Genomic DNA, 17,412 nt, shown 5'->3' with positions numbered 1-17,412 from the left:
ATGCTGCATTTAATTCCCTCATCTAAGTCATTAATATATATTGTAAACAACTAGGGTCCCAGCACTGAGCCTTGCGGTACCCCACTAGTCACTGCCTGCCATTCTGAAAAGGTCCTGTTTATTCCCACTCTTTGCTTCCTGTCTGCTAACCAATTCTCTATCCACATCAATACCTTACCCTCAATACCATGTGCTTTAAGTTTGCACACTAATCTCCTGTGTGGGACCTTGTCGAAAGCCTTTTGAAAATCCAAATATACCACATCCACTGTTTCTCCCCTATCCACTCTACTAGTTACATCCTCAAAAAATTCTATGAGATTCGTCAGGCATGATTTTCCTTTCACAAATCCATGCTGACTTTGTCCGATGATTTCACTGCTTTCCAAATGTGCTGTTATCACATCTTTGATAACTGACTCCAGCAGTTTCCCCACCACCGACGTTAGGCTAACCGGTCTATAATTCCCCAGTTTCTCTCTCCCTCCTTTTTTAAAAAGTGGGGTCACATTAGCCACCCTCCAATCCTCAGGAACTGGTCCAGAATCTAATGAGTTTTGAAAAATTATCACTAATGTATCCACTATTTCTTGGGCTACTTCCTTTAGCACTCTGGGATGCAGACCATCTGGCCTTGGGGATTTTTCTGCCTTTAATCCCTTCAATTTACCTAACACCACTTCCCTACTAACATGTATTTTGCTCAGTTTCTCCATCTCACTGGACCCTCTGTACCCTACTATTTCCGGAAGATTATTTATGTCCTCCTTAGTGAAGACAGAACCAAAGTAATTATCCAATTGGTCTGCCATGTCCTTGCTCCCCATAATCAATTCACCTGTTTCTGTCTGTAGGGGACCTACATTTGTCTTTACCAGTCTTTTCCTTTTTACATATCTATAAAAGCTTTTACAGTCAGTTTTTATGTTCCCTGCCAGTTTTCTCTCATAATCTTTTTTCCCCTTCCTAATTAAGCCCTTTGTCCTCCTCTGCTGAACTCTGAATTTCTCCCAGTCCTCAGGTGAGCCACTTTTTCTGGCTAATTTGTATGCTTCTTCTTTGGAATTGATACTATCCCTAATTTCTCTTGTCAGCCACGGGTGCACTACCTTCCTTGATTTATTCTTTTGCCAAACTGGGATGAATTATATGTGCTGTGTCCTGTGTGTGACAGTTGGTTTTGTGTTTTGCACCTTGACCCCAGAGGAACAGCGTCTCGTTTCGTTGTAATTATATGCATGGCTGAATGACAATTAAACCTGAACTTGAATTTAAAACACTCAGTAGCCACTTTATTAGGTGCAGGAGGTACCTAATAAAGTGGCCACTGAGTGTATGTTTGTGGTCTTCTGCTGCTGTAGCCCATCCACATTAAGGTTCAACATGTGCTTTCAAGAGATGTTCTCCTACACTCCACTGTTATAACACATGATTATTTGAATTACTGTCACCTTCCCGTCCGTTCGAACAAATCTGGCCATTTTCCTCTGACCTCTCTCATTAATGAGGCATTTTCACCCACAGAACTGCCACTCACTGACTTTTTTTTTCATACCATTCTCTGGAAACTAGTGACTGTTGTGTGTGAAAATCCCAGGCGATCAATTTGTAAGATACTCATATCACTCCATCTGACATAACAATCATTCCACGGTGAAAGTCACTTAGATCCCATTTCTTCCTCATTCTGATGCATGGTCTGAAGAGCAACTAAACCTCTGACCATGTCAGCATGCATTTATGAATTGTATGACTTCCACATGATTAGCTGCTATGTATTAATGAGCAGGTATGCAGATGTACCTAAAAAAAAAAGGTGGCTCAGAATGGGAATTTCATATGGAAAATTTCAAACGACAGTTTAAACACAAGAGATTGTGCAGATACTTGAGATCTTGAGCATTACACTTAAAAGACTGGAGCAACTCAGTAGGTCAGGTATTATCTATGGAAAAGACGTTTCAGACCGAGACCATTCATCTGGACTGGAAAGGAAGTGGGCAGATGCCAGAATAATAACGTGGGGGGAGAGGAAAGAGTACAAGCTGGCAGGTGCTAGGTGAGTCTAAGTAAAGGAGGAGGTGGGTGTTGTCAGGGAGGGGGATTTAGAAGCTCGGGAGGAATAGCTAGATTCCCACCAACAAGCCCCTTCCTTTCTATTCCTGATGAAGGGTCTCAACCAGAAATGTTGATTTTTCATTCCCCTCCATAGATGTTGTCTGACTTGCTGAGTTCGAAGCATACTTAATAAGACTATAAGATATAGGAGCAGAAGTAAGCCATTTGGCCCATCGAGTCTGCTCTGCCATTCAATCATGGGCTGATCCAATTCTTCCAGTCATCCCCACTCCCTTGTCTTTTCCCCATACCCTTTGATGCCCTGGCTAATCAAGAACCTATCTATCTCTGCCTTAAATACATCCAATGACTTAGCCTTCACAGCCACACGTGGCAACAAATTCCACAGATTTACCACCCTCTGACTAAAGTAATTTCTCTGCATCTCTGTTCTAAATGGATGATTTTCAATCCTGAAGTCGCGCCCTCTTGTCCTGGACTCCCCTACCATGGGAAATAACTTTGCCATATCTAATCTGTACAGGCCTTGGATTTGGATTTTATTGAAACCAAACAAGGCTGAGAACCTAACTGGCTCTCTGGGAAGGGACTTAGGTGTTTTAGGCATAGTTGTGATGTTCTAACTGGAGGGTCCTGATTTAGGCTGCTTTGGTAGCTTTTCTGTGAACAGTATGGCTTCCCATGCCTCAGGAAACCCAGCAACTGCCACAAGATGAGGGCAACTTTGGAAAGAACATTGAAGAGGGGTGGAGAGATGTAAGTGCTTCCTCTGGTCTCTTCCCAAACAGCACCAAGCCCGATCAGCAGATCTGACCTTCCTAATTACCCACACCCCAATGCAATGTTTCTTTCAGTCTTAAAGCATTGCCTTTGAATTCGATTACAATGTGAGACTGAAAACCTTTTCAACCATTCCAATTTTTGCAGCTATGGCTCTAGTCATATCACGAAGAAAACTGCAGGCTAATTTGAGTGCTCTCTCCCTGATATCACCAGCTCAAACCCACTGATATAAGACTATTGAATGGTTCCCTCGTACGATAAGATGGTCTTTCGATCTCACATTCTTACCTCATTATGACTTTGAACCTTACTGTCTACCTATACTGTGCTTTCTCTATAGCTGTTACGTATGTTTTGATAATATTAAGTCTGCTGACCGCAAACTTTAAACTTTACCTCCTTAAGCCCTATCTGAAATAAGCAACGACAAGTGCCCTCACTTTAGGGAATTGTACTGTATCATCTTATACTTCAAGGACTAGTCTAGTCTCCACGGTGAGGTCTGGCAACCAAAAATCACTCGTTGAGTGGTGATCCTCCCTCCCAACCAAGGAGGAAAATACTTTCAGTTAATATAGTCTTTGAACCACAGTTGATCCACATTTAATCTAGATGGATAATTCTCGACATAGACTTAAAACTCACAGAGGATTACTAACTTGTAAAAGATTCACAAATTACAAAAAAATTTGTAAACTACAAAGGATTTCCAAATATGGGTAAAATTTTTAAAAACATAAAGACATACTAATAAGTTGCAGATGAACAAGTTGTCTGAAACTGAAGGCTGAGGAATGAATTCAAAATCTTCTTCATTCCAAACAATCCTGTTGGTTTTCTAACATTTATATTGTTTTGCTACTAGTTGATATGATCTGGATGATGAATTCAAAGTGTCATTAGGCCTAAGTAGACCTCAGTTCTTCTTGATTAAAACATGCGCCAGTGAGAATATCATTGTTCTCTGGTTTACGTCAGGAGGCTGAGCAAGTAATATTGGTTAGATGTCTGATGCAATTCTTCGACCATTAGAAGGACCATGCTGCTCTACTACCTAAACTATGGACACAGTTTTAAGGACTTTTCATCTTCTATTTTCAATATTTATTGCTTATTTGCTTTTTTTTTGTATTTGCACATTTGTCGTCTTTTGCATATTGGTTGTTTGTCCAGCTTTTCATTGATTCTGTGGTGTTTCATTATATTTACTGTGGTCAAGGTAGTATATGTTGACACATATGTACTTTGAATTTTGAACTAGAAAGCTGAGATTATCAATAAGCCCCTTGGGCCCTGGAAATTGCTATCCATCACAATTCCACATTCTGTGATTGTTTTACATTATACTTCCTCAATACGCTGCTGTAATGAGTTGATCTGTATAAAGAGTATGAAAGGCAAATTTTTCACTCTATCATTACTTCAGTACATGTGACAACAATCAATCAATTCAAATTCCAATCCAAAGTTGTCAATCAGGTATCTGTGAGATACAGGAAGTGTTCATTGTGGAGTATAATCATCCAAGTTGAGACAATTCCAAGATTTATGAGTTTTGTGACCCGCACTTAACTAGGTTACTAGTTCATTTATATTTAGGGCTAAATATTTGTTTTAGATGGGTTCAGTTGACTGTAGAAAAGAAGTTACACTTTCTTTCTGTCAGCAGAGATATCTATGTGAGCTTGCAAATAATCGAGGTTTGTTTCCTTCATATTTTATTTGTAGAATATAAAGAGCCACAGTAGTATCGATGGTGCTACGGTAACTTGGTGGTTAGCATGAAGATATTACAGTTTGGGGTGTTAGAGTTTGAAGTTCAATTCTAACAGTGTCTGTAAGGCATTTGTAAGGCATCCTCCCTGTGACTGCGTGCTCCAGTTTTGTCTGACAGTCTAAAGACATGCCGGTTGGTAGGTTAAATGGTCAGTGTAAATTGTCCTGTGCTTAGAGTATGGTTAAATAGGCCGGTTGCTGAACGGTGCGGCTCATTGGGTCAGAAGGACCTAATCTGAGCTGTATCTCTAAACAAATAATGTAAAATAATAATTAAAAGATTAGTGGATGCATAATATGTAATTAATAAGCATGTGGATGGCAAAAAAGAAAATGATTTATCAAGGGATTATTGTCTGGATTTTCAAAACAAAAAAGAAAAAAAAAGCCATTTCAACCTTTTTTACATTCAGGGTTCTAAGCCCATTGATATCCTTTGACTGCCTCTGGCCTTGATAATCTTTCAACAAGACCCAAACAGCCACATATAGTATTGAATTCAAAATTAACTTCATTAAATATACACTTTATTAATATATAAATAAAATATATATTTATAGAAATCTATACAGAATGTCATTTTATATTAAAAGAAATCAAATTCTATTTATGCAAAATGTATTTATATAACACACAAAATTTATTATGATTTATTTTATAATATGTGAAATTACAAGAATACAAACTTATTAATTTACAATATTATGAAATGAATTAATTATAAACTTTATTATAAGAATTCAAATTTTGGGAATCATAAGACGATAAAGACATTGGAGCAGAATTATGTCATTCACCCAATCAAGTTTGCTCCACCGTTCAATCATGGCTGATTTATTTTTCTCTCTCAAATGAATTTTCCTGCCTTCTCTCTGCAGCCTTTGATGCTCTTGCTATTCAAGATCTTATAAAACTCCACTTTAAATATACCAAATGACTTGGACTGCACAGCAGTGACTTCCACAGATTCACTATTCACTGTCTAAAGAAATTACTCCTCATCTCCATTTTAAAGGGAAGTATTTCTATTATGAGGCTGTGCTTTCTGGTTCTAGACTCTCCCACCATAGGAAACTTCTCCATATCCACTATCTCAGCCTTTCTATGTTCAATATGTTTCAATGAGATCAGATCCCCCTCATTCTTCTCAACGCCAGGAGTACAGGCCTAGAAAAGGTAATAAGGTTTGAATTATAAGAATTCAAAATTGGTTATTGCAGGACTTTGAAATCATGTAGATTCCCTAGGCGATCTAATAAGTAAACCAGACAAATAATGTTTTGATTGACATTATTACTCATGCCTCTAGACTCTTTGGCTACTGACAGATATTTATGATGCAACCTTCACTTTGCCAATTTCATTAAATGCGTTTTGTCAGAGTCAGAATCAGATTTATTATCGCTGACATGTTGTGAAATTTGTTATTTTGCAGCAACAGTACAGTGCAATGCATAAACCACAATTATGTTATATTAAAAAAGATGAAAAATAAATTAGCACAAATATAGAGATAAATTGTGAGGTAGTTCTCATGGGTTCATGGACCTTTCAGACATCTGATGGCGGAGGGGAAGAAGCTGCTCCTAGAATGTTGAGTGTGTGTCTTCAAGATTCTGCACCTCCTCCTTGATGGTAGTAATGGGAAGAGGCTATATCCCTGGGAGGTGAGGATCCTTAATGAAGAATGGAGCTTTCTTGGGTCGTCAGCTTTTGAAGATGTCCTTGATGATAGGGAGGCTGATGGAACTTACTAGGTCTACAACCCTCCGCAGCTTTTTCTGATCCTGAGCATTGGAGTCTCCATTTTAGAAGGTGATGCAACCATCACTGTACCTCTATAGAAAATTGCTGGAATCTTTGAAGATATAACAAATCTTCCCAAACTTCTCATAAAATATAGCTGCTGGCATGCCTTCTTTGTGATTAAGATATTCACACTTAAGCTATCATTTGTCACTGCCTATCTGAATCCAATTTATCATTGTTGAACATAATATTTAACTGTATGGATATCTACAATGCCTTTGCACTTCTGAAGGAAAGTATATTTTATTGCTGGTGACACAATATTATTTGCTTATTATTATTATTTTGTATATTTACATTTTTTTTTATACATTGGTTATTTCTCAGGTGGTAGAGGACAGATTGGGGTGAGTAAGGTCTTTGATTATGTTGGCAGTTTTACTGAGGCAGCAAGAAGTATAGACTGGTGTAGAATAGGAGGTTGGTTTTCTTGTGCTGAGCTGTGTCCTTAACTCTCTGCAGTACCTTACAGTCCGGGCAGGGCAATTGCCATACCAAGCTCAGTCAGATTCATTACACTGATTGGACTAATCTCAAATAATAATGAGGCAGCCTACAGAGAAGAAGTCATTACCTTGACACAGTGATGTCAAGAAAACAACCTCTCCCTCAACATCGCAAAAACAAAGGAGCTGGTTGTGGACTGCAGGAGGAATGGAGGTAGGCTGGCCCCCATTGACATCAAGGGATCTGGGGTTGTGAGGGTGAACAGCTTTAAGTTCCTCGGTATAAACATCACCAAGGATCTCATGTTGTCTGTACATACCGGCTGAGTGTTGAAAAAGGCACAACAGTGCCTCTTTCACCTCAGCGGGTTGAAGAAGTTAGGTGTGCGCCCCCAAATCCTAAGAACTTTCTGTAGGGGCACAATTGAGAGCCTCCTAACTGGCTGCATCACTGCCTGGTATGGGAAATGTACTCCCTCAATCGCAGGACTCTGCAGAGAGTGGTGTGGACAGCCTAGCACATCTGTAGTTGTGAACTTCCCACTATTCAGGACATTTACAAAGACAGGTGTGTAAAACCTATAAAGATTTTTACTCCACATGTATATGAAGGATGTAAGTAATGAAGTCAATTCAATTCAGTTCATTTCAATTCATTCCTTTCCCCAGGACTAGTGAGTCTAATACTACAGAGCACAGGTTTAAGCTGAGAGGGGAAAGATGTAAAAGAGAACTTTTGGCACATCAGTCTTCATGAACCAGAGCATTGAGTGCAGGAGATGGGATATTATGTTGAATTTGCATAAGATGTTGGTGAAGCTGAATAAAGAGTACTGTATACAGTTCTGGTCACCAATCTATAGAAAAGATATCAATAAGCGTGAAAGAGTGGAAAGAGAATTTACAAGGATGTTATTGGAACTTGAGAACCTGAGTTTTGGGGCAAGGTTGAATAGGTTAGAACATTATTCTCTAGATATTGTAGAGGTATAGAAATTTATGAGGGGTATAAATAAATTAAATTCAAGCAGGCTTTGTCCTCTAAGGTTGGGTGAGATTAGAACTAGTGGTCATAGGATAATGCTGAAAGGTGAAATATTTAATGGAAACTTGAGAGGGAAATCAATAACCATCTCTACATGCATATGTGCACATTGCCTTCAGCAGTTGGGACATTGGAAGTTTTGAAGTGTCATGTAACTGCGTACAAGATGTTGGTGAGATCGCACCTGATTTATTGTGTGGAGTTCTGGTCATTATCAGGCTCCTAAACTGGCATGAATAACTTCACTCACCTTAACACTGAACTGATTCCACAATCACTGGATTTACGTGCAAGGACCGTACAGTTCATGTTCTCAGTATTATTTATTTTTTATTTACACAGTTTGTCTTTAGCACATTCGTTATTTGTCAATTTTTGTTTATGTACTGTATAGTTTTTTTCATAAATTCTATTGACTTTATTTTCCTGTAAATGTATGCAAGAAAATGAATCTCAAGTAATATATGGCAAAATATATGTACTTCGATGATAAATTTACTTTGACTTTAGATTACCCAAAAGTAACTGCCAGGGAAAAAAAAAAGTAGAGTCAGAACCTTTAGAAACCGTCTGTGAAAGAATCAAATTCCCTTTTCCATATCATAGCTTTTAAAATTGTGCTCTTGATAGGTCTGTTAGTTTATGGAGAAAGTATTTCAAATTCAAGGTTTCTAATTACCAGGAGTGTTAATTATATACCACAGATTTACTTTATTTCTGATATCATTATAAAAAAAACATACAACAAAAATGATTTCCACATACTCTGAACATGAGTATGGATAGGAAGGGATTGTCGCAATTACCACCTTATTATTATCTGCCTCTTTGTTTCTTTTTGATGTGGTCATCAGTTTCTTCTGATAGATATGACTCCTGTTTTCTATCTCTCATCATATCCTTTAAACCCATTTCAGAGATCTCATGGCAATCAATTACCACTCACCAGATCCCTCAATCTCTTTGGATAAATTTGAGTCCCACTTTCTTCTGACTCAACATATTCTTTAATCCCCTGTGAGGTCTCAGTCTCACTTTTCAATCTTTAAGTCTATCCCTCCTTTCTGAGTAAATCTCATTGCCCTATACTATGATCCTTGATTCAGAAACATATCCAAATATTTATAGAATTTATCCATGATCTCTCCTTCGAAAGGATTTCTTCCACAGCAAATTCCTTTGTTCTCATTAGAGCCTGCATTCTTCATTTTCTATGTAGTAAGTGCTGCTCTGTGGTGTTTAAGTCCATTGCTATAGTGAACTATTTCGCCTTTTTATGAAAAAGTCTCTTCATAATCCTGAATCTTATCAGATCCTGAAACATATTGTAAACACTTTGTCATTTCACAGGGCACAAGGCAGATAGTGTTGAAGAAGCAGGGTGTCTGAGAAGGACTTAGACAGATTGGGAGAATGGGCAAAGAAGTGGGAGATGGAATCTAGTGTAGGAAAGTGTATGGTCATGCACTTTGGTAGAAGGAAAAAAGGTGTAGACTATTTCATAAACAGGGAGCATATTCAAAAATCAGAAGTACAAAGGGATTTGAGAGACCTCGTGCAGAATTCCCTGAAGGTTAACTTGCAAGTTGAGTCTGTCGTAAGGAAAGCAAATGTAATCTTAGCCACACCTGGAGTATAGTGAGCTGCTTTGAGCCCCTTATCTAAGAAAAGATGTGCTGGCATTGGATAGATTCCAGAAGAGGTTTGTGAGAATGGTTTTAGGAATGAAAGGGTTATTACACGAGGCTGAATTTTGAATATTTTCCCTGTTTATGAAATAGTCTATACCTGTATTCCTTCTACCAAAGTGCAGATGATAACCCAGAATATTTGATGGCTCTGGGCCTGTACTGTCTGGAGATTAGAAGAATGAAGGGGGATGTCTTTGGAACCCTTCAAATATTGAAAGGCCGAGATACAGTGGATGTGGAGAAGATGTTTCCTACAATGAGTGAGTCTAGAACCAGAGGACCATTCTCAGAATACAAGGATGTGCATTTAGAACAGAGATGAGGAGAAATGAGAAATTCTTTAGCCAGAGGGTGGTGAATCTATGGAATTAATTGCCACAGACAGCTGTGGAGGCCAAATCATTGGGTATATTTATAGCAGTGGTTGGAAGGTTCTTGATTAGTCAAAACATCGAAGATTATGGGGAGAAGGCAGGAGAATGGGGTTGACAGGCATAGTAAATCAGCCATGTTGTAATTGTGGAGCAAACTTGATTGGCCGGATAACCTAATTCTGCTCCAATGTCTTATGATGTTATGGTCTTATGGTATTTTAATTATACAACACAGAATAGTATAATATATGAACAGGCTCATCAGCCCCTGCTGAATACAGTCCAGTCCATCACATGCAAAGAACATCCCACCATTGAGCACCCTTACAAGGAGAGCTGCCATAAGAAAGCAGCATCCCTCAAAGTTCAAAGTAAATTTAGGGTCAGAGAGTGATAGAAAACTACAGCACAAAACAGGCCCTTTGGCCAATCTAGTCCATACCAAAAGCATTTCAACTGCCTCCTCCCATCAGCCTGCACCAGGGAGTACAGCCCTCCATAGTCCTGAACACCCATAGAATCCAGGTACCTGTCCAAACTTCACTTAAGCATTGAAATTGAGCTCACATGCACTATTTGTGCTAATGGCTCATTCCACACTCTCACTATCCACTGAGGGAAGAAATTTCCCTTCATGTTCTCTTAATTCTTTGACCTTTCACCCTTAACCCATGACCTCTGTGTGTAGTCCCACCTAACCTCAGTGGAAAAAAGCATGCTTGCATTTACCCTATCTATACCCTTCATAATTTTGTATACCTCTATCAATCTTCTATGTTCTAAGGAATAAAGTCCTAACCTATTCAGTCTTTCCTTATAACTCAGATCCTCCAGACCCGGCAACATCTTTGTAAACTTTCTCCTTACCTTTTCAACTTCATTTATATCTTTCTTGTAGGTAAGTGACCAAAACTGCACGCAATACTCAAAACTAGGCCTCACCAATGTCTTCTACAACTTCGAGATAACTTTTTATCTCTTGTATGCAATACTTTGATTTCTGAAGGTCAATGTGCCAAAAGCTTTCTTTACAATCCTATCTATCTGTGATGCAACTTTCAACAAAAATAAATTTATTATCAAAGCACATATATGTTTCCATATATTACCCTGAGATTCATTTCCTTGTGGGCATTCACAGTAGATAGAAAGAAATATAATAGAATCAATAAAAACCTACACACAAAAAGACAAACAACCAATGTGCAATAGAAGACAAACTATGCAAATACAAAATAAATATTGTCACATACAAACAACATTTACATATTATTAATTGAATAGTGCATAATTAATGACATGTTGATCTTATTATTTTTTGAAATAGTTGAAACAGCTGCTGAGAAATTGAGTACCAGAGGAAAGTACAGCTCCTTTAAGAAGATTTACTAATGGGGAATAATAATTGAACTAATACTGTTATTGTCTTCCAAAACTTCATTCAGTTGAAGCATAAACATAATCTCAGGAGGAGAATCTATAGAGACAACATCAATTCTTTTTTTGCATTTTGATTTGAGATTTATTCTTTATGTAAAATCAGTCTTCCAATAGATCTAATGTGGAAAGGAAATTGTGTTGTTTCCTGAGAATCTCAGCCCCAATTTTTAGGATTGCAGATATAGTTTTTCTCAAAATCATTACATTTTTGGCCACTTTAATAGGTAAAGCTTTACAGCTTCTCGTTAATGCAGGCATCCAATTAGCCAATCATGTGGCAGCAACTTAATACATAAAAGCATACAGACATGGTCAAGAGGCTCAGTTGCTGATGAGACTGAACATTAGAATGGTGAAGAAATGTGACCTATGTGACTTCGACCACGGAATGATTATTGGTGCCAGACAAAGTGGTTTGAGTTTCTCAAAAAAATACTGATCTCCTGGGATTTTCATACACAACAGTCACTAGAGTTTACAAATAATGGTACAAAAAAAACCCCAAAAACACAAAAACATCTAGTGAGCAGCAGTGCACTGAATGAAAACACCTTGTTTATAAGAGAGGTCAGAGGAGAATGGTCAGACTTGTTACACAGTGGCACGTTGAAGTGGATCCCTGAATGCACATGTCAAACCTTGAAGTGAATGGGCTACAGTAGGAGAAAACCGCAAACATACACTCAGTAGCCACTTTATTAGGAGTAGGAGGTACCTAATAAAGTGGCCACTGAATGTGGTTTATAGTTTCTGTTTATTAATGCCCCAGTTGATTGGTTGCATCATGCAACAAGTGTTGCATGAATGATACTTGATATGCTTTCCATATTTCTTATGTTCTTTATATGCTTAACCATCCCTTATTCTCCAGTTTGAGATTGATAGGAGCATTGTATGTCTGCAGTCTTAACTTCTTGAACATCCACATTATTAAGCTTATTACTCTCTGAACATTGCAACACTATCAATTGCAGCTCTGAAGCACTCTCAATTGAAGCCAATTATTCTTTGCACTTCAGGTTTAATAGTTTGTATACTGCGAATATTTTACATTTCATTGGACTATTGCAGTTTTAAATAGCCTCTGGAATTAGTAATACCGGTGACGTGAAAGGTCATCTGTTAACTTTTGTTTTAAGATTTGCTCTATTTGGCACATGTGCATTGAAACATACAGTGAAATGTGTCATTTGGTGTCAACAACCAACACAGTACAAGGACATGCTGAGAGCAACCCGCAATTGTCACCAATCTTCAGCAACCAACATAGCACGCCCTCAACTTACCTAACACTAACTTGTACATCTTTGGAATGTGAGAGGAAAGCAGTTTTCCTGGAGAAAACACACACAGTTTTGAGGAGAACGTACAAACTCCTTCTGGACTGTGGTGGGAATTAAACTCCCATCATGATTACTGGCAATGTAAGGTGTTATGCAACCCACTATGCAACCATGCCACAAGTTTTTTCTCTGATTTTCAAATGTAGTAGATGGTTTGTTGTTCCTTGTAGTAACATGTCTAAAAGTAGTTGAGATATAAAATATTAAAAATTGTTTCTTTTATACCAGCTAGAGTAGTTTTCGCTCTGATGAAGGTGGTTTTATCTTTCCAGCTATTTCTTGCGGTCAGCCCGAAATCCCAGTGAATGGCCAGCTCTTTGGAGACAAGTTTACCTTTGGGTCCATAGTTCGTTACACTTGTGGTGGATCTCGAATGATAATTGGAAATGATACCCGTGTTTGTCAGGAGGGCGGTCACTGGAGTGGCTCACTTCCACATTGCTCAGGTACTGTTCACAATACACTTGGCGTAGGAATCGCTTTGTCATGAATGAAGTCTACTCAAATCTACAGAGATTTCCACAAGCCCTTGACTTTACAGCACTTCACGGTGTTAAAGGAATAGGTTCAGTTAAATTCAGATTTATTTATCATGTATATATCGAAACATACAGTGAAGTGTGTCATTTTTGCTAACAGCCAAAACACCATGGGATGTGCTAGGGCAGCCCACAAAGCATAGACTTATTTCCATTAGCTTGAGCCTGAGATATTAGGAAATATCAGGGGTAAATTTTTTACTCGGAGAGTGGTGAGTGCGTGGAGTGAGCTGCCGGTGACGGCGGTGGAGGCAGATACGATAGGGTCTGTTAAGAGACTCCTGGACAGGTATATGGAGCTCAGAAAAATTGAGGGCTGTAGGTAACCCTAGGTAATTTCTCAGGTAAGGACATGTTTGGCACAGCTTTGTGGGCTGAAGGGCCTGTATTGTGCTGTAGGTTTTCTATGTCTCTATGAGCTGGATTCTCATTTAGGGCCAAGATTTCAAAGTTAAAAGTAAATTTATTATCAAAGTAAAGACTTTCAAGGGAAGACTTTCTAGTTCAAGTTCAACTTGTAGCTTATTTTTGTGATAAGCATACGTACACAGTATAAATATTATTATTTGCAGCAGCACAGTACAGTATCGGATGATATGTTCTGGATCCAACTTGTAGGTGCAAGCACAAGGAAGAATTACTGGCATCTATGCACTCACAGTAGCTTAAAGAGGTTTGGCTTGTCACCAAATACCCCAACAAACCTTTACAGATGTGCTGTTGAAGGTATCCTGACTGGTTGGATTATGGTCTGCTTTAGCAGTTTGAATGCACTAGAACGTGAGAAGCTGCAGAGAGTCGTGGATTCAGCTCAATAAATATGGGCACACCCCTCCCCGCCATCACTAATTCCTACAGGAGATGCTGCCTCAAGTAGGCAACAACCATCATCAAAGATGCCCACCAATCAGGCAATGCCATCTTCTTACAGCTGCCATCAGTCAGGAAGTACAGAAGCCTGAAGTCCCACACCACCAAGTTCAAGAACATCTACTTCCCTTCAACTGTTTGGTTCCTGAACCAACCAGCACAACCTTAAGCACTACAGTTTAGCAACACTATCACCATTTTGATCACTTTGCGTTGAATTAGACTTTGCTTGTTTCTGTGTTTCTTTGGGCATAATTGTGTATAATTTATGTTTTCCTTGTGAGTGCTGCTTATCTGATGCTTTGTGTCTGAGTTGGTGCTGCAAGTAGTTTTGCCAGACTGGTCCTATGTAGGAAGGAGAGAAAGAAAGATTAACTTCATGCAACGCTTCACTTGTTAGTGTGTCTGGGTTGTCTACTGTATTCAGTTGTCCCGGTGTGGCCTCCTCTACATACATTGGTGAGAACTGATGTAGATTTGTTGTGCACCATCACTCCATCCACAAAAATCAGGATTTCCCAGTGGCCAGCCATTTTAACTCCAACCCCTATTCCCATCCTGACACATCAGTCCATGTCTCCTCTACTACCACGATGAGGCTGCCCTCAGGTTGGAGGAGCAACACCACATATTCTGTCTGAGTAACCTCTAGCCTAACAGCTGAACATCCCCTCTTCCCCATTCTGACTCCCCTTTTCTCTTTTTCTTCTCCTCACCTGCCCCACCTCCCTCTGGTGCCCCTCCTTTCCTTTCTCCCACGATCCATTCTGCTTTCCTATCAGATTCCTTCTTCTTCAGTCCTTTACATTTTCCACCTATCACTTCCCAGCTTCTCATTTCATCTTCCCTCTCCCAGCCACCTACCTTTCCCCTAACCTGGCTTCATCTATTACTTGGCAGCTTGTACTACTTCCCCACCTCTTATTTTGGTTTCTGGCCCACTTCATTTCCAGTCCTGCTGAAGCTCCTCATCCTGAAATGTCAGCTCTTTACTCTTCTTCATCGATGCTGCCTAAGCTGCTGAGTTCCTCCAGCATTTTGTTTGTGTTGTTCTGGATTTCCACCATCTGCAAAATTACTTGTTTTAAGGATTGAGAGGCTGTCCCAGAAGGTGATTTTGATCTTGAAAATGGATTTCAGCATGGTGTCAGAATGAGCCAACTCATTGCAAAATGCTGTTTATGCATCTACTATCGGATCTACTATTATAATCGTTGGACTCTTTTAAATTTGTAACTGCAATACTATATTATCTGATGAAGAATTGTTGAGTGAGCCAGGGCTTTTCTCTTGGAGGAAAGGTTCAAAGCCAACAATACAGCCTGCAGACAATTGTACATTTATTCCTGCAGAGAGTATATGTTCTTTAATCAGAGTGTCGAACAAATTTCCAGCAGAAGTTGTAACATTTGGGATAAGTTTGGATAAGGACATGGATGAGAGGGGTACGGAGGGATTCTGGTCCAGATGCAAGAGGATAGACCTCAACAGAAAGCCAGGATGACATGGGCTAGATGGGCTGTAGTGTTCTATGAATGAGATCTGAGGAGCAGCGTTGAAAGGTTTATGACACAAGCTACCAGAGGAAGTGGTAGAGGGGGGTACAATTACTTTTTAGACTAAATGGGTCCAACTCAAGTAGGTATCTCGGCCAGCATGAACAAGTTGGGCCTTTTTCTGTGCTAGAGTGCTCTATGACTCTAGAAGTAACACATAGAGGAACAGGCAAGAGAGAAAGCTACCACTTATCGAGAAACAGAAATTATGAGCCTGTAATTTGTGTAACTGCACAGGGAATGAAGGCAGCTCCTGGCATCCACACCTGTGCAGATAAGTTAGGAAATCTAGATATTGCTGTAGTACTCAGAGACTCATGGAGCCTTGCAGTTCAAAGTTCAAAAGTAAATTTATTATCAAAGTAACATACATCACCATACGCTACCCTGAGATTGATTTTGTTGCAGTCATTCACAGTAAATACAAACACAATATAATCAATGAAAAATTGCACACACAATCAAGTGCACAAGTGCAAAAGACAACAAACTACAAATGCAAAAAGAGAAAAATGAACAAAATAATAACAATAATAAAAATAAGCAATAAATATCGAGAACGTGAGTTGTAGAGACTTTGAAAGTGAGTCCAAAGGTCATGGAATCAGGTCAGTTTTGGGGCCAGTGAAGTTATTCCCTCTGGTTCAAGAACCTGATGGTTGAGGAGTAATAACTGTTCTTGAAGCTTGTCGTGTAGAACCTGATGCTTACGTACATCCTTCCTGATTGCAGCAGAGAGAAGTATGCATGGCCTGGATGCTAGGGATACTTGATGATGGATGCTGCTTTCTTGTGACACTGCTCCTTATAGATATGCTCAGTGGTGAAGAGGGCTTTACCTGTAATGGACTGGGCTCGACCCCTTCAATCATCCCATCAATGCCGAAGTATTATTCTGCCTGGTCCCAGCATCTGGACCATAGCCCTCTGTACCCCTCCCTAAACTCATTATGTCAGTGATACACAACTCCTTTCACATCATCTGTCAATATAATCAACAAAGAATTGTCGATTTGATGAAAGGGCTGTAATTAAATTGTTAATGGTTAAAATTCCTCATGAACCTCTTCTCCGGCCTCATAAGGTGATCTTTTGAGTGATATCTAATTCTGTCTGAATAATTATTGCAAGGCTTCCTAGATTGTAAATTAATTTTAAATGTTAATTTATGTTCTTTCATCTTCTGCCTTAATCCCATGGGTGGTCCAATCCTTATTGTGCTCAATGGAAAGTACAAACTAAGCTTAAAAAGTTCAGTTGATATTAGAATAGGTTATAAGGTCAACACAACAATGTGGGCCGAATACCTGTATTCTGCTGTAGTGTTCTATGTGGCCACCCTTGGCACCTAATAGAGAGGCCACTTGTGGTTTTCTGCTGCTGTAGCCCACCCATTTCAAAGTTCAACATGTTGTGCATTCAGAGAAGCTCTTCTACACACTACTGTTGTAATGTGTGGTTATTTGAGTTACTGGCATTTTCCTGTTGGCTTGAATCAATCTGGCCTTTATCTTCTGACCACTCTCATTAACGAGGCATTATCATCCACAGAACTGCCACTGACAAGATTTTTTTTTAAATTGACATCATTCTCTGTAAACTCTGAAGACTTTTGTTTGTTAAAATCCCAGATCGGCAGTTTCTGAAATATTTAAATCACC

At 39.1% G+C, this 17,412-nt stretch overlaps 1 protein-coding gene across 1 annotated transcript in view; it reads left to right on the top strand.

Annotated features, from left to right (window-relative positions):
- The window catches only part of csmd1a (CUB and Sushi multiple domains 1a), a 2,254,753-nt gene that overhangs the window by 2,111,989 nt on the left and 125,352 nt on the right, over positions 1–17,412 (top strand). The window contains exon 56 of the mRNA XM_072251121.1: positions 13,059–13,232. Within this exon, the coding sequence (XP_072107222.1) occupies positions 13,059–13,232 (174 nt within the window). The remainder of the gene's footprint in view (positions 1–13,058; positions 13,233–17,412) is intronic.

This window comes from Mobula birostris, chromosome 2, assembly GCF_030028105.1.
Source record: "Mobula birostris isolate sMobBir1 chromosome 2, sMobBir1.hap1, whole genome shotgun sequence".
Lineage (NCBI taxonomy): Eukaryota > Metazoa > Chordata > Chondrichthyes > Myliobatiformes > Myliobatidae > Mobula > Mobula birostris.
The sequence above is the reverse complement of the archived record's forward strand: the minus strand, read 5'-3'. Positions and strand labels throughout refer to the sequence as shown.